Below are 18,013 nucleotides of genomic sequence, written 5' to 3'. Positions count from 1 at the left end.
CTTTAAAAAAAAATAAAAAATACAGGTCAGTGGTTTCTGGTGTACTCACAGGTTGCGCAACCAACATGAAGATCTAATTATAGGACAGTTTTGCCCCAAGATGGAGTACACCCCCATTCATTAAGCATCACTTCCCTGTCCTTGACTGGACTGTCCTTGACAAGGACTGGAGGAGTTGCCTATTCTAGGCATTTCACGGAAATGGAGTCCTACATGTGACTTTTTGTCTGCCTTCCTTCACTGGCATGAGTTTTCAAGATTATCGACATTCTAGCATGTGTCAGAACCTCATGGCTCTGTGTGGCCAATATTCCTCTGTGTGGATCGTCCACAATCTGTCCATTCATTGGTTGGTAGGCATTGGGGTTGTTTCTACTTTTCGACTGTTGTGAATGTGTGTGGACATGTGGTTTCATTTCTCCTGGGTATACACTTAGGAGTAGAATTGCTGGGTCGTGTGGCCACTCTGTTGTTAACTTTTTTTTTTTTTAAGATTTTATTTATTTATTAGAGAGCACGAGCAGAAGGGAGAGGGGGAGGGGGAAGGAGGCTCCCCACTGAGCACGGAGCCCAATGTAAGACTTGATCCCAGGACCCTGAGATCATGACCTGAGCCAAAAGCAGAGGCTTAACTGACTGAGCCACCCAGGTGCCCCTCTAGGTGACTTTCTGAGGAGCCACCGAAGTATTTTCTGAAGTGGCTGCTTTACTCTACCTTCTCACCAGCAATGTGGGAAGGCTCCCAGTTCTCACATCCTCACCAACAACACTGGTTGTTGTCCATCTTTTTGAATCTTGTCACTCTGGTGGGTGGGAAGTGTTATCTCATTGTGGTTTTGATCCGCATTTCCCTGCTGACTAACACTGGGCATCCTTTCATGGGCTTGTTGGCCTTTGTGTATCTTTGAAGAAATGTCTCTACATCCTTCCCCCAAATTTAATTTAAATGTTAATAAATTTATTTGCCTTTTTATTGCTGAGTTGTTAGAGTTCTTTATATATTCAGGGTACTAGACACTAGGTGGACAGTCTGTAACTATTTCCTCTGTGGGGTTTTTTAACTTTCTTGTTAGTGATCTTTGAAGCACAAAAGTGTTTAATTTTGATGGAAGTCCAGTTTTTTTCTTTCTTTGGTGGTTCGTGCTTTAGGTGTCTTGCTAAGAAACTGTTGTGTAAATCCAAGTCACAAAGATTTACGCCCAAGTTTTCCTTTAAGTGTTAGAGTTTGGCTCTTGCATTGAGGTCTGTGATTCTAAATGCTAATTTCTGGAGTTAATTATTGTGTGTGGTCTGAGGCATGGGGCCCAAATTCATTCTTTGGCATGTAGCTATCCAGCTGTCCCCGCACCTCCTGTTGAAAAGACTATCTTACCCTTTTAGATGGCTCTGACGCTTTTGCCAAAAATCAATTGACCGTAAACGTATGGGTGTATTTCTGGACTTTCTATTCTAGTTCATTGATCTGTTTATCCTTACATCAGGATCACACTGTCCTGATTATTCTAACTCTGTAGTATGTTTTGAAATCAGGCAGTGTGAGTCTTCCAACTATATTCTTCCTTCTCAAGACTGTTTGGGCTCTTCTGGGTCCCTTGTATTTCCATATGAATTTCAGCTCACCTTGTCAGTCTCTGTAAAGCATCCAGTCTGTGCTTTTACATCTGTTTTGTTGTTGTTTTTCTGGCCTGTAGACTTTCTTCTCTCCTGCTCCTGGTGCCAGGCCGGCCCCTACAGGGAGCTCCAAGCTGGACTGAGGCTAGAGAGCAAGTATCGGCGGCTTAATGGGTGCGCAGACCACACTGGCCCTTGTGAAGAAGGCCCCAGGGAGCGTGTGGCCCTGAGTGCTGCCACACTTTTTGGCTCTCTCACTACCTGGTGTCTTGCCAGCTCTTGGCTGGAAGGAGCTCTCCCAGCAAAGTGGAGGTGATGAAGAAGCAGCAGTTTAACCCAATGCATGGTTCTGGGTCCACTTCCAGGTTCTGTCTTTGCTCCTTTTGCCAAAATGTCCAAGTTGTGGTCATCCTTACCAGTGGGTCATCACCTCTGCCACTGAGCCCAGGGGTCCCACTTTGGGAGATGTGATTGCGAGACTGAGACATGGTCCTATGAGCTGGGGCAGCGATGGTGACGAGAGCGCCCGGCCGCTGGACACCAGAGCAGAAACTGTGAGAACTTCCTTCATACACATCATCCCCCTGAGACCTCACACCCGGGGGAGGGGGCATTCTCTTGCTCCCATTTTACAGATCAGGCCACTGAGGCATAGAAAAGTGTGAGCTTATTTCTTTAAGCCTCTGAGGCTGAGAAGTGGGGAGTGGGTGTGTGGGTGTCTGTGTGTGTGTGTGTGTGTGTGTGTGTGGAGGAGGGGAGCTTTGAATGCTGTTCTGTCCTGCCTCTTCAGGGGGTTGGCCCCTTCTTGCTTAATTTCTATAATCCCATCAATCATGAAGATGAAGCCCTCATCTTGGTAGGGCTGCCTTCTTGGGTCAGGGCCCAGGATTTCTTAGGGTCAAGTTCAGTAGTGGCCTTATTCTACAAAGAGCCAAAGGAGTAGGTCTGTGATGAGGCACAGACACATTGGTGCCTTGTGCGGCGTGAAGCTCTCGGTTGGGTTGGAAGCCCAGCTGTCCGGGGGAGCACTGAGAAATTGTCCAGGCTCCCGGCTGTATCAGAAGCCTTTGTTTCATTTGGATCACTGCTACTGACCTAAAGGGTACACTCCTCAAAGCCCCATTATTGATGCTTTCCTACTGGGACCCATGAGCAGCGGCAGGAGAATCTCTCTCTTCCCTACCTCCCCCCCCCCCAGAGGACCTCACCACGGAGAGGACATGGTGCATTCTTAGAAGCCTTTGTTTCCCCAAGGTGGTGAACGGCCATTTGTCAGCTACTAAACTTTAAAAACTGCCTTGCCTTCCCCAGCCAGCTGGAAAGCCACCAGACTGTCTCTCCCCTGGGTATTTCTTAGAATTTGTTGTTCAGATTGCTAGCCGCCAAACATTTTTGACTGGGCACCCCTGCCGCGAGAAATGCCGACACACACATAAATGTATTAATGTATTAAATAATCTGTGTATGAATACACGATATATTATGCTCGCTCTAAAAATATACCAAAAAAGTGAACATTTTAAAAGATGTCCTTTATTCTGGTAGGTCTGATCAAGATAGTCTTAGCCAGTTTAAAAGGCCCACAGATACAGTTCTTCCCCTGACCCTGCCTCATTTCCACCACACTCTTACAACTCCCTAATGGAGGGGGGCAGTGTTATTCCAGTATTAAGTATCTACTACAAGATACATTCTTCTTTCAGGCTTATCCAGAACCAGATCACAGCCAAGGGGATTGCCCAGTTGGCAGATGCCTTACAGAGGAACACTGGCATCATGGAGATCTGGTAAGACACATCTGCCGCTGGTCCTAACAATGGTAACAGTGCTTACTGACTCAGCACCACCACCTGGGTGCCCGGGCACAATGGGGAGCCCTTTGCAATTACCCCTCATCATTCCCATTATCTAGTAAAGTAGCTGGTATTATTTCCACTTCACAGATGTAGAAACCGAGGCCCAGTGATGTAAAACTTGCCCAAGGTGCCACCTAAGAGAAGCTGGATCTGGTCCAGATTGCCTGACTCTGTGGTCAGCATGCTTCTCCCAGGCCCCCTGTCCTCCTCTACCTTCCTGGGGTCTCATGGGGCAAACAGGCCCAGAAAGGGATCCCCGCTGGAAGTGAATCACTCAGGGACTCAGGAGGCTGAGAGATGAATGTGCTAGCTGGAGTTTGGGGCCCATTCTTCTCCTCTTCAGGGCTTCCTGGCCTTGAGGAAATACTTTCATGCTGGATTTGAGCTGACTTGTGCTCTCCCTCAACCTCCCATTTCTGTTTGGAGGAGTTATTTATGGGGCTAGTGGGACAGAGCCAAATTATTTGCTTTCTACAATATTGAGCCCTGTTACGCTCCGTTATTGCCTCACAAGACACATTCCCCCACCCCCACCCCCCACACATTTGAGGCATTTGGGTCTGGGCCTGTAGAATGTGCCAGGCCATAAGCAGAGTTGGGGGAGTTCCCATTAGTAACGGTTGCAGCCATGGTTTGGGTGCTGGGGAAATGGCAGCCGGACTGAAAAAACCCTGATTGCTTAAAAGTCTGGGCTTCCTGGAGCTGAGAGCAGGGGGCTGAACTCCTAAGTATTCTGGAGTTTGTCCTGCACCTCGGGGTGGGAGAGGTGAGGGAGAGCACAGCCCCGCAGAGCAACCATGTGGAGGACCCAGCAGAGGGGAGAGCCAGACCTCCCTTGAGGACACAGATGGGGAGAAGAGTTCCCACTCTCATTGTGGCTTCTGTGAGATCGAAGGAGCAGCCTCACTGAGAACTCAAATCCTCGGCTCAGAGGGCAGTTACTCATTAACGACTTTACTTCTTCATGACGGGGGAGAATTTCCCAGCCAAAAAAAGTATGACCGTAGCTCTGAGTACAGTGCTTATTTTTTTTTTTTTTATTAAATTTTATTTTTTATAAACATATATTTTTATCTCCAGGGGTACAGGTCTGTGAATCTCCAGGTTTACACACTTCACAGCACTCACCATGGCACATACCCTCCCCAATGTCCATAACCCCACCTCCCCTCTCCCAACCCCCCTCCTCCCATCAACCCTCAGTTTGTTTTGTGAGATTAAGAGCCACTTATGGTTTGTCTCCCTCCCAATCCCATCTTGTTTCATTTAAAAACGTTGGTTAGATGCCACGAAGTAGGTGGCAATGCCTTAACCGTATGCGTGTTGTGAGGCCCGAGGGCCTCTTCCATCCTTGTCAAGGGGAGTGCCAACCTTCTCTCCTTTCATACAACACTGAGTACAGTGCTTATTAAACTTTGCCTTGGAACTTGTCAGAGGATCATAAAATGAGTTCGGTGGGTTGTGACCAGCATTATTTAAAAAAATGAACTTAAGCAGAGTACAGGAAAGCGCTGTCCATAGTATGATTTTATACTTGTTTCAGGTATGTATATGTGTGTATGGACAGATGCTGGTTCACAATGGAAAATGTAATTTTTGGCTGGGTCATGGTTGAAAAAAGTGCTTGGAAAACACTGTCCGAGAGAAGAGAGCCCAGCTCCGGCCAGACTGACCAAGGTGCTGTGGTCTGCGCGGCTGCGCCCACTCCTCCATCTGGAAGGCCTGTGACAGCCCCTGGGACTTGAGTTTGCGCTCATCTCCGTGTGTGCTGTCATGATCTGGGTTCCGCAAAGTCCTGTCCAGAGCTGGGAGTGGGGAGGGAGCCACTCTGTCTACGGTCATCAGCAGCTGAATGGCTCGCCGTTTGGACTGACAACTAGTTCTCCCTTGCCCTGGCCCCGAAGAGATTGTAGCCCCAGCTCCCACCGTGGGTTCTGCTGCTAAGACAGGAGGCTGCGTGTTCTGGGACTTGACATTGTACGGCATTGAGCATACATGTTGGTCTTGCGAGGTGGTGTACTCCAGACCATGAGCTCTTTGAGGTGTGGGGCCTGGGTCATGGTGTTAAAAAAACAAGGTTCAACTGAGTGAATTGGAAGGTCTAATTGGCTTTATTAAACAATTCAGGAGTTGGGCAGCATCCCACCTAGCACGTCCCGGGGAGGGGGGCGGGGGAGGCCAGCGGGGAGCTCTGCTGAGCCAAAGGAGAGAAAGGTTCTTAAAGGCAGAGGGCATGAACAAAGACAAATGCCCTAGCAGGGAATGCATTGTTCTAGCCAAGGCTGCCCCTCTTAAGGGGAGCTGAAGGGGCCTCTCAGTCAATTTCCTGGGATTGACCAGGAAATTCTATGTTGACTGATTAAAGGTTACCATCTTTCCTCTCAGCTGCTCCCCTGTAGTTCTCAAAGCCTCTGTTGATCTTCAGCATTCTTGGGTCATGATGTTTTGGCTTTATCTCTGTGGCATTCGCAGGTTATGAGTTCAGATTTATATTCCTTTAAGTCGGTTGTCCTCTTCGTACTTTGTGTTGGTCCAGTCTGGGGAGACCGTTTGCTTGGTGGGTAGCAGCTGCAAACAGGCATTTAAAATTTTTGAGAGAAGGTAATGCACCAGGGAGATATGATGATTATGGTAAGATAATGTGCCATGTTTGCAGGGTACTTTGAAGCCAGGGTCTCCAATCCAGTCAAAATCAAATAAATCAAAGACCCCATGGAAGGAGTCATCCTTTTAAGACAAGCGGCTTGTTTTGTGAGTTGACCTGAGTTTCCACTTTCCCAGAAGGGTGCATCCGGGCGTAGCCGGTGGTACTGCGTCCACCAGGCAGCTCCTTGCTCGATAATCAAGGGCTCTTCTGGTACCGGGAACAACTCTGGTCAGAGAGTCTAGGGACCTGTGAGGGCAGTTCTTGCTTTAGTGGCAATTTGGCAAACATTTTAAGAATTAAGGAGAAGTTCCTGATTATAGCCTCATTTATATTTATCCCTGGAAGTAAGGATCTGCCAAAAGGAGAGTCCTGAATCATGAAAGCCTCCCTGTAGTTCCCTTCTAACTCCTGATGTAAATTCACAGGAGTCGGCCAGTGATAAAAGTGCGATTTTTCTCCTAGCCTGAGACAGAAGGTGGCTCTGAATTCCCAAGGTTGCCCCCTGAGCGGTGGCCCAGAAGGGAAAGACAAGGGCATTATCTCGCCAAGCCAATGCCAGAGGGGAGGGAAGGAAAAGGGCAAACGCTCAGTCCCAGGGTGAAGTCTCCAGCTCGCGTCGTGAGCAGAGGCAGTCTGTGGGGGCAGCTGTTTCTCTCCGTGGTCGGGGTGATGGTAGCTCTCCAGCATCTGTCCAGGCCCAGGCCTTGGTTGGAGCCTCCGTCGGCTGTGCCATGGGGTCTCAAGGCTCCGTGTCTCCTAGCTGTGCAGCGGTGTCGGTGGTCAGGAGCGTTCCGTAAAGTCCCAAAAGCTGTTCTCCTCTGATGATGTTTCCGGAATCCCTAATCAGCACCTGGCTCTAGACTGTGACTAACAGGACCCTTTGAACTGGGATCCCAGATGGTTTCTTGAAGCTGTTCATGACAGGCTGGAGCATAAGACAACAAAAGACTCACAGTGGCTGGTCACACTGGCATGAAACAAGGGATCAGCTGAAGGTTGTACACAGACAGAGTTCCAGGAAATCTGCAAGGTTCTTGTTGAGTGAAAAGGGTGCCTCGATCACTGGAGATTATACAAGGTATAATTTTTTTAAAATTCTCATTTTTTTAAGTAAGCTCTGTGCCTGCTGTGGGACTTGAATTCATGATCCCAAGATCAAGAGTCCCATGGTTTACTGACTGAGCCAGCCAGGTGCCCCTAGATTGGCAAACTTATAAATATAGCTCATAATTTAGAGACATGCGTTTCTTCATAGTATAATAGCACAAAAGAGGTTTTGCTAACAGACCTAAATTTGTCTTATACAGAGAAACTAAAGGTAGAAGTAGATAAATCTATATTAATATGTAATGTATTACTTTTAACTTGGAAATAATTTAGATACTCAGTGCATTGTTTTTAAGATTTTGTTTATTTGAGTGAGTGAGCAAGTGAGAGAGAGGCAGAGGGAGAAGCAGACTCCCTGTTGAGCAGGGAGCCTGACTTGGGGCTTTACCCTGGGACCCTGGGATCCTGACCTGAGCTGGTGGCAGACGCTTAACCGACTGAACCACCCCCAGGTGCCTGTAAATACTCAGTGACTTTAACAACTCATTTAATTTTGCAAAACTTTAAAGCTGTTTTGCTTAAAAACAAAACTTTAAAGTTTTTAAATTTCTGGGTTACCACCAGAAAGATTTTGGAAGCTATTTAAAAGTTTACCTGGAGGGGCACCTGGATGGCTCAGTCAGTTAAACATCTGTCTTTGGCTCGGATCATGATCCCAGGGTCCTGGGGTCAAGCCCCACGTCGGGCTTCCTGCTCAGTGAGAAGTCTGCTTCTCCATCTGTCTCTGCCCCCAACTCGTGCTCACTCAAATAAATATATGAAACCTTTAAAAAAATAGTTTAGCTAGAAACCTTTTAATCTTATTTACATCTATTTAATTTACTTATTCTTAATTATATTTGGACTACCCATAAAACTTGATGAGTCATTAGACAGACTCAACCATTATTCTGTTTTGGTTTTTTTCTGACAGATTTTACAACAGAGAGAACATGAAGCTCATTTGTCTTTCAGTAAACACAGGCAGGATAAAAGTTTTATATTTAACGCTGATAACTCTAAAGACAGCTCTGTTTTAATTAAACCAATAATCTCAAATAAGCTTTAATACCAAATATTTTCCCAGATCATATGAACTTAATTTTAGAGAGAACTGTGGGGCTGGCGGTTGGCAGGGACAGAGGAAAGAGAATCTCAAGCAGACTCCCCTGTGAGCATGGAGCCCAATCCAGAGCTTCCCTCTCACAACTCCCAAGAGCATGACCTGAGCTGAAACCAAGAGCTGAATGCTTAACCGACTGAGCCACCCAGGCATGCCCTGAGCTTTGAGTTTTAGAATGCCTAATTCTTACCAGCACATGCCTTCAGATAAACCAAATCGAGCTCTGTTACAAATTAATTTTAGCCATACCATCCAGAAGTACAAAAAATACCTCACATTTACGACATACATGGATACTCATACAAACACACAGACCAGAGGCAAACAGAATCTTCCAGCTTCTGGTTCTACTTGTGTCTGTAGAGAGATTACAGGTCCAATTTCCAAGTATCTCCCTCTTTTTTTTTTTTTTTTAAGATTTTTTTTTTTTTAATTTGACAGAGATCACAAGTAGGCAGAGAGGCAGGCAGAGAGGGGTGGGGAAGCAGGCTCCCCGTCAAGCAGAGAGCCCGATGTGAGGCTTGATCCCAGGACCTGAAGTCATGAACTGAGCCGAAGGCAGAGGCTTAACCCTACTGAGCCACCCAGGCACCCCCCTCTCTCTTTTTCTAATGAAAAATTTCCCTCTCAAGTTTGCATTTCAAAGAATGGTTCTTACCTAGGTCCTAGAGAAATGGGGGTAGAAAATGTACAAGGGAAGTATGAAGTTTTGTCCAAGGTGGCAATTTGGAGCATATCTGCCTATTATCAGAGGTGCTCCAGTGGGCCCAAGAGCTGTTACTGGGTTATATTTTAAAAAGGTCTCTTCCCTTCCCATTTTTCCTTCAGCCTCAGGCAATGGTGGGCTCTGTTCATATTTCAAAGACATGATCAGATTTATGATTTAAAGGGACAAAGAATGCAAAAAGTTTTTTTTCTAAGAGTTTTGGGGTAGTTAAATTGACTTAAAATTGACCTTTTTTTTGACCTGTCGGCTGTGGCAGTCTTCCTTCCTAGCCATGGAAGAGCACATTCTTATTTACTGGCAAAGCCATCACCACTTAACGGGCATTAGATTCTGACTTGCACAGGTAACCTCTTCGCTTTTGGAAACATGGAGTGTGCTGGGTTTCTGGGTACATATCTAGCTATTGTTCAAATGCTTCCAGGAAGCTCAGTTGTTCTGCCGGGTAACAGAACATGGGACAAGATATTCAGAAATTCAGAGTAATGTGGGTGGAGGCTTATTTATTTAGTGCCCTGTGGTACATTGCCAAACATGATTTTAAATCTCAGTGGTTTGGGTCCTAAATGGTGAATAATGTTCTGGAAATTAGTAGGGGAGTATTTTCAATATAGGCCTGAATATTATTTCTGCTTAAATATGACATTCAAGGAGAGAATAAGTGAGTGCTTCCTTGTTATAATTGAATAAAATGCTTGATTGCTCTGGGGGAAAAGAAATGACCTTTTCTTCCCTCAAGTGCAGGGCAATTTTGTTCCAATATACTGACCTTTGATAATATCCACAAATATTTTGAGAGGAATGGCTGAGGTTTGGAGATTGGTAAAGATAAGTAGATTTTTTACTTAATTCCCCCAAAGAACTGGATTCCAGCCTGAATATCAAGGGACTGGCTTACCTTTTTAACTAAATTTGCTTCTTTGTATCAAGGGGAATTTTATCTTTTGTACAGTCTGTATAAAGCTTTTTAACAAAAGTCTTCCCCTTCTATTAGCCCCTCAGCATCAGGCTTCTTCTGATCACTGAGGAGGGCCTAGGAGAAATTTCATCCGTTATCTCTTTCCTGTGAAGGGGAGGTTGTGAATAGTCCAATCTTTTTAATGTTTCTCTAAGCTTGGTAGGATCTTCTGAAAATGGAGGGAAAAGGACTTTATAAAAGATCTGCAGTTGTTTGGGGGACATGAATTTTTGGCAGGAGGGGATGTGGTCCAGGATACACCTGGCAAAGGTGAGCATATAGAAATGGCTGAGGCTGACAGAGGTTGATTACAGTAAACCAAGCCATCCTGTTTGTCCTGGGTGCTTCTATTAAATTCACTTTCTGGCTTCCAGCATTTATAAGAGTAGCTTGTATACTTTGAACCTAGAGGTTGGGCTGGATTTTAAGAAGGGGAATTTCCATGGGATGTAGACATTTATCTGTCTTAAGTCTAATGTTTGTTCTTTTACCTTGTCAAGGGAATCCCTAAGAGTAGCCATTATACCAATAAGACAACTGAGAGCTCTTCATAGGTAATTTCTTTTTTTTTTTTTTAAAGATTTTATTTATTTGACAGACAGAGATCACAAGTAGGCAGAGAGAGAGGAGGAAGCAGGCTCCCTGCTGAGCAGAGAGCCCGATGTGGGGCTTGATCCCAGGACCCTGGGATCATGTCCTGAGCCAAAGACAGAGGCTTTAACCCACTGAGCCACCCAGGTGCCCCAGTAATTTTTCTCTTTCAAGTAGCCAATTTAAAGGATCTAATGTCTGGCCATCAAACAAATGGATCCTATTAATTTCAACCATGACTCAAAGTCATAAGCCTTTTAATGGCTTAATCCAAGACTTAAGAGGTGTCCCTAGAGAAAGCATAGATGATGCAGCCCCCGTGATCCAAAAACCTACTCCCAGGAATAGTCTGGGAAAGCAACCATCCTCTTGTACAGGCTGTGAGAATGGTCTCTGGACCATTCTCTGTGCCTCTGGTCTCCCAGAGGATGCCTGGGATGTGTCTAGTACAGACCTGCTGATCTGTGACATGAGGCAGGTGCTACTGGAATGAGATTTCTCCAGCACTAAGGAGCAACAGAGGTCTCTCCCTTATGGGCTGGGACCTCTTATGACAAACTTCCCTGAAAGCTGGCATGGTCAGACAGAGCACACTGCTTGTAACTGTGTATCTCGGGTCCCCCGCCTATGAGACTGGCCACCAAGATGCTCCCCAGTAAGTGTGCTCTTCCAAGTGGCGGAGACCAGCGAAAATATGCCCATGGGTCACAAAGCCAAGCTCTTAGGACACAGAACTAGACGAAAGAAAGAATTTTATATTCACATTAACAGCCCTGCCTAAGCCTTGGGCTCTGGGGGCCAAACCAATACCTAGAAGGGCTATGCCTTGAGTTTGGGGACTGTGTAGTGTTTATCGCATACCCTGGTGCATGGACATTTTCTTGAGGCTGGCAGGGGACTGAGTGTCAATCTAACCCATTCCATGACCAGGTTATCCTGACTGGGGGACTTTGAGTTAGATGACAAGCACTGTAACAGCTTCTAAGTGTTGACGTGTGACCACCAATTTTGCAGCTTGGGCTTCCAAGATGTTTCTTTAGCAACAGCCTTTACCTCATGTGCATATTAACCTACAGCAAAGTTTGTCTAAAGAGACCCTGGTTTGAAGAGAACCATGACCTCACCAGTCCATGAGGCCAGCTACACAGTAGGCTTATAGGACTGAAGCCTGCATTCTGTCCTGTGAGAATCCCTTCCTGTGACCCTCAACACAAAAGACACAGATGAAAGAAAACTGTGACCATCTCTGGGAGGAAATGATCAGTCACCCAAGAGTACTCTACCAATTTTTCCCAAAAGTTGCTCAAGCGCAAGGAACTAGTTCTACAGTATTTTCTCCTGCTAACTGAATTTAGAGAAAGAGTCTTACCACTCATTCCACCAGACCCTGCAGACAGAGAAGCTCGGAGGCTGGTGTGGTCAGAAACCTTACCTTCTGCTGGCTGTGCGTGTGTCAGCTGTCCCAGATCTCTGTGCAACAACAGCCCCAGGGTGAGCAGCTGGCCCCGAGAATGAGTATTCACCAACCACACCAGCCAGAGGGAAGGAAAAATTCTTCCTCTACCCTTTAGTTTCTTCCAATGGGACTAAGAGCTACATTTACATAAAACAGATTAACCAGAGGAAAAAAACACAAAGCTTGAGACCTAAAGAGACGACCAAGGCAGGCAGTTTTTAGAGGCAAGGAGTAAATTCATGAGGAATTGACAGTACAAAGAAATATTAACTTTGGGAGCTCCAATTCATAAGGAATTCTAGGCAGAATTTGGGGTGTGATACTAAATTAGTAGACATTAACAAGTATTGTCTATACATTTTTCTTAGCTCTAAACTTCCTATGTCTGGTGATAAGAATGTCTGTAGCTCCCTGGCACAGGGAGGGTGCCTTTCACATGGGAGATATTTCTTCTGCTTTCAGGGGGACAGAGGAGGGTCTGAGGGTCCTTCTTGTACAGGTTGTCTCTTAAATACTATTTTATTTAAAATAACAGTAAGCCACAGTGGAGCAACCTGCCCTTAGCCCCTACAAAACCAATTCACTAGAGCTCTTTTACAAATTGATTTTAGTAATACCACCCAGAAACAATATCTCACATTTATGACATACACACATACATACAAACACACAGAGGCGGTTGGTTAAGCATCTGCCTTCAGCTCAGGTCATGATCTTGGGGTCCTGGGATGGAGCCTGACATCTATCGTGTTCTCTGCTCAGCAGGGAGCCTGCTTCTCCCTCTCCATCTGTGTTCTCTCTCTCTCAAATAAAATCTTAAAAATACACATAGAGGGGGCGCCTGGGTGGCTCAGTGGGTTAAAGCCTCTGCCTTCGGCTCAGGTAATGATTCCAGCATCCTGGGAGCCCCGCATGGGACTCTCTGCTCAGCGGGGAACCTGCTTCCCCCTCTCTCTCTCTGCCTACTTGTCATCTCTGTCAAATAAATAAATAAAATCTTTAAAAAAAAATACACACAGAGGCAAAGACCCTATGGTTACTAATACTTGTGGATTTTTTAAATAAGACTTTTATTTGTCCCCGGAATCAAGCTTAAGGAGGCTGTACTGGACTTTGAGCACAAGAGACCTTTTTAGCAGTCTGTACTATAAAAAAGCCTCTTTTTCCCCCTCTGTCTCAGGTGATTGTGGGCTGTGTTTACATTTCAAAGACATGATGAATGTATAACTTCAAGGGACAGAGAAAGAATGTAAGTTCCTCCAAGAAGGACTGGGATTTCCCAAGTCTTTGAGATAAATGAGGGAAGTTTCGGAATAGGTAAATAAATAGGTGAATTTTGAGTTGTGCCTAGAACGGACTTTCATTTTTGGGGTCAGGGGGGAAGGTAAGGTAAGGACAGTTGCTCCCAGTTTATCAAATTGGGCTATAACTTTAATGACATCCTAGATCAGCCCACCTATCCCAGCTACATTCTCTCCAATTCATTTCTTTCCCTCTGGGTACATAGTTGAACTTCAGAGATTTCTGGCAGTACTGAATAACCCTTGGGTTATTGGGTGTTAAGATGGGTTCCCAAAAGAGGGTACGAAGGATATTACCTTCCCCAAGTCCAGAGTCCCTCCCACAGACAACCAAAAGAATAACCTGCACGTCCCAGGCCAGCAGAAAGCCAAGCCTGGTTATGCAAAATGAGACAAGGAAGAGGGTGACAGCTGCCCCCTGGGAGAGAGGGCATCAGTGAATGATGGGTTTGGATTTGGGAAGAAAAGGGCAACATACGGTTTTCTTTTCCCTTCTCTACTGGGCACTGCAGGCACCTTCAGAAGTGATTCTGATAAGCATTTTCACCCTTTGCTAGCTTCTGCCAGTTTTTCCAGGGTCCCCTGTGCAGGCTCTGCTATCTGCTGGAGGTTCCCACTGGCTGTTTTTTTAAGCTATTATTTATTTGAGAGAGAGGGAGAATGAGCACTAGCGGAGGGAGCAGGACAAGCAGGCTCCCTGTTGAGCAGAGCACAATCCCAGGACATGCCCCCAACCCTGCCACCAATCCCAGATCGTGACCCGAGCCAGTGAAGGCAGATGCTTAACTGACTGAGCCACCCAGGCGCCAACAGTTTACCAAAAAATTCCTCTTCCGTTAACTCAGAGGGGCCAGTATGGGGGGGTGGTACCTGTAAGACCCGTGCCTTGCCAGTTTTGTTTCTGGTGGTATTTTCAGAGGAGGAAAGGCAATGCAGACAGAGAATTAGCAGCGTGAGTCCTCAGAGGACAAAGGCGGCAACAGGCGTTTCTTCTGACTTCCTTTAGGTCCCTCTTATACCTTTAATTTTCGGGAGGCTTTTGTTAAATCTTTTAATTCATTTTTAATGACACTAGTTCGAAATTTTGAAACCTTCTGGAGTTTCTGCTTGCCCATGTAAACATGCACCCTGTTTGCTTTGGGAACCGGGGCTTTCCATGGCGCTTCTCAAATGACTTTGTCTACTGGGAACACTCCCCATTGTGACTGGTGTACTGCTAGGGTGTTTTTAGTACAGTTTTGCCATTTCTGCAGATACTCCCAGCTCCCAGCACCACGGGTTTTAGACTTAAATGAGCAGGTGTGCTGGAAGGCGGCATGTTTGACTCTTCAGAATTTAGGGATCCTCTTAGCTAAGCCTTGGGTATACAAAACAAGACAAACATGCGCACTTTAACACATCAGCAGTAACCAACCACAGAGTGCTTCCCCGGACTGGCAGAGAGAAGGCCGTGCCCAGCACAGGCAGTTCCCTGCGTGGACTGACCCAGTGGCCTCCACGGTAGGGACTGTGGACTGGAAATGGGGAATGGACTTAAGCAGCAAAAGCCCAGTAAATGAGGACTGCGGGTGGGAACTGGGAAGGGATTCCAGCGTGGACTGGTGGGCTGAACCCAGGGCTAAGGATGGGTGCTCCCTGAGAGCACCCCCAACCCCCGTCACCTTGGACTGGAAAGCCAATTAGGTTGGTATCTCGAAGGCAAAAAGGGGAGGAGAAACCAAGAGGACTCACCGGCAGTGGCACCCGGGCAAGGGCAAGAAAGACAGGAACGTGGAAGGGCTCGCGGGACACAGTGCCTGTGATTCTCACCGTCCCTGCAGGGCCCTCAGGAGCTCGCTGTGGACCCCAGGGCCGCCACCACAGCTGTGAAACAAAATTCAGCCGCGTAAATTGCAAGGTCTGATGGGCTTTATTTATATAATTCACAAATCAGGCGGCATGCTATCTAGCAAGCAGATAGAGCTCTGCTGAGCCCAACAAGAGAAAGGTTTTGGAAAGGCAGAGAAGGCATTCAAAAGGGGGCATTTACTAGCCAGAAATGCACTGTGTAGGCCAGGTTGTGCTCCTAAGGAGCAGAAAGGGCTCAGGAAGTTTCCTGGTCAGGTTGCCTGGCTAAAGGCTGTATTCCTGGGGCGGCGGAACTGCAGTTTGATTAGGTACTGAGTTCGGTTTACTGACCTGGGGCCTTTACCTCAGTGACAACACTTGGGGCCTGCGGGTTGTTTCTTAACAACAACAAAAAACCACACAATCCATGGTCACTGCTGTGTCCGTAGGCCTTAGTGTTGCATCTTCATTTGCTGACTAACAGGGCTGGAGTGCCAGGCATGGTGCTAGCACCATCCAGGGGTGACCCCAACAGACCTGCATTCATCCATGGCTTTACCCCTAGTGAGCGAGATGCACAGTACATCATTCAAGCAATTCATTACGAGTGCTGTACAGGAGAGCGCTAAGAAGGGAACCGAACACAGATGAGGTTTCAGGGCACTTCTCCCTAAGGAAGTGGCATTTAAGCTAAGCCAGGAAGAATGAGTAGGAGTCAGTCAGCTGTGGGGAGGGGAGAGTGTTGCAGGGAGAGGAACAGCATATGCAAAGGCTGTGAGGCAGGAAGGAGAAGCACGGTATCCTTGAAGAACAGCAAGATGTCACTGTGCTCCTGGGGTTCAGAGAGTATAGAAGGGACAATGGGAGGCAGAGGACTTGGGGCATACTAGACCATAAGAGATTTGTGGGTCATATTACATATTCTGGTCTTTATCCTAAAAGCAATGGAAAGTCCTAGAGGGGTTTGAGGCAGAGGGGGGGATATGATCAGTTTTGCTTTATAAAAAGACCACTCTGGCTCCCCCAGGAAAACGGATAGGAAGAGGCCAGACGATACTGCCGTGATCCAGAAAAGCAATGGTGGAGCTCAGACCACCATGGTGGCAGTAAAGATATGGAGAAGTTTCAGGGAGGCATGCTGGGGATGTTTAGAGAGTAAGACACAACTCTGGGATAGACCGAGTACGAAGATGAGGAGGAAGGAAGGGATCAAGGCTGATCCCCAGGTCACTGGCTTACACAGCTGGACGAAGAGTGGTTCGACACTGAGCCAGGGGCCCTGGGCCGGCGTGACCCCCTTGCGGTGCCTGGGAGACATTGAAGTGAAGGTGTTCAGTAGGTGGAGGCACACAGGAGAGGTCTGGGCTGCAAGCCCACTGAGGTAGGGATGAGGTCGCTGGGGGGCAGTGATAGGCCCTTCCCCCAGCCTGAAGGAAGGCCAATATTTAGAGGCCACATGCAGGAGAACAGGGGAGGGGACACTGAGACGCAGTGGCAGACACAGGAGAAAGCCAGAGAGCCTAACATCAAGTCAAGTGAGCGTGGAGTTTCACGGAGGCCGAGGGCAAGACAGCCAAACTCCTGTGCAGGAGAAGATGACCAGGCCTGAGAGATGTCATTAAGTTCGGGTTCCTAAAGGCTATTGGTGACCTTAGTGAGAGCCAGTTCAGAGAGTGACAATAGCTGGAAAGGAGTAATATTATCACACAAGAGTCCGAACAGAGCACGTCCCTTAACTTCAGGGCCACATGAAGAACAGGAGTGTGTCAGGAACACATACCGGTGAGGCCCCCACAAGTTCCTACCATTTTACTTATGTTGTTTGTTTTTCTCCAACAGCCTAAATGGAAATTTGATAAAGCCAGAGGAGGCCAAAGTCTTTGAAGACGAGAAGCGGATCATCTGCTTCTGAGAGGCCTCTTCCACGTGTGGGGTCCACGCCCCGGGGAGGAGCCTCCCTGCGCAGCTGTTACAGTTTTGCGGCACGAGTGCGCCTGCTGAGCCGTTTAAGTGACTGTAACTACGCCACGAAGAGACATGACGCATATCCAGGATATTTTTATCGGACATGAGAGGAGTAAGACTGAGCTCAGAACTGGCCCTCAGGACCAGGGAAGAGAGTTAGTCATGCTGTCCCCATGGAAGAGTTGAGGACATGGTAGAGAGTTAGTGCCAAGCTTCTGGCAGAAAAGGTGGTCAACAAACAAGTTTTTTGTTTTTTGTTTTTTTTTAACCTGGAACCTTCTCTTCCTCCTCAGTACCTCCCAACAGGTTGACGGCCTGCCCACCTTTCACAGCTACAGATTAACTGACATACACACAGGGTCGGGATATGATGCATCCAAGGTTTTGTCAAAGGCTGCTTGTAGGCTTCTGTTTTAGTCCTTGGGTCTCAGTATCTGTTGACAGAGATCATGGGGTGCTCCCTTAGCAGGTCTAAGAGAAAGGGTGGGGTCTTCGTGATGCTGAGTTTCTGCTTGGGGCTTTCTCATGCTGGGCTGACCTCCTTAGGAAGGCTGATAAGGGTGGGCCCAAGTGCTCTGCACCAGGAGGAAGAACCCGTGCCCATCCTCCAAAAGGAGTAAGGCCTGGCTTGTCTTTGTGGCCCTGGGGTCCAAACAGAAGCTTCTCTGTCTCTTGCCCTCCTGAGGAAGGGAAGTGTCTCTCTCCCTGCCGCAGAGCAGTTGTGAGGATGACTGAACTGGACTTAAGGCTGAGGGAATTGCTGAGAACCCAGCTAGGAGACCGTGTCAGATGGACCGTCATGGCAGGCACGTGCTGGATGTTACATGGGGGAGAGGGTGGTGATATTACCAGATAACTTGTTCTTTTG

The 18,013-nt window shown here is 47.1% G+C and overlaps 1 protein-coding gene across 1 annotated transcript in view; it reads left to right on the top strand.

Annotated features, from left to right (window-relative positions):
* Positions 1 to 17,279, top strand: part of LOC111147440 (nucleotide binding oligomerization domain containing 1) — a 64,761-nt gene extending 47,482 nt beyond the window's left edge. The window contains exons 11-12 of the mRNA XM_022503450.1: positions 3,315 to 3,398; positions 17,020 to 17,279. Coding sequence (XP_022359158.1) covers positions 3,315 to 3,398; positions 17,020 to 17,092 — 157 coding nt within the window. The 3' untranslated portion in view covers positions 17,093 to 17,279. The remainder of the gene's footprint in view (positions 1 to 3,314; positions 3,399 to 17,019) is intronic.
* The last annotated feature ends 734 nt before the right edge of the window (positions 17,280 to 18,013 follow it).

This window comes from Enhydra lutris, unplaced genomic scaffold (assembly GCF_002288905.1).
Source record: "Enhydra lutris kenyoni isolate GAN:26980312 unplaced genomic scaffold, ASM228890v2 scaffoldscaffold16, whole genome shotgun sequence".
NCBI lineage: Eukaryota > Metazoa > Chordata > Mammalia > Carnivora > Mustelidae > Enhydra > Enhydra lutris.
The sequence above is the reverse complement of the archived record's forward strand: the minus strand, read 5'-3'. Positions and strand labels throughout refer to the sequence as shown.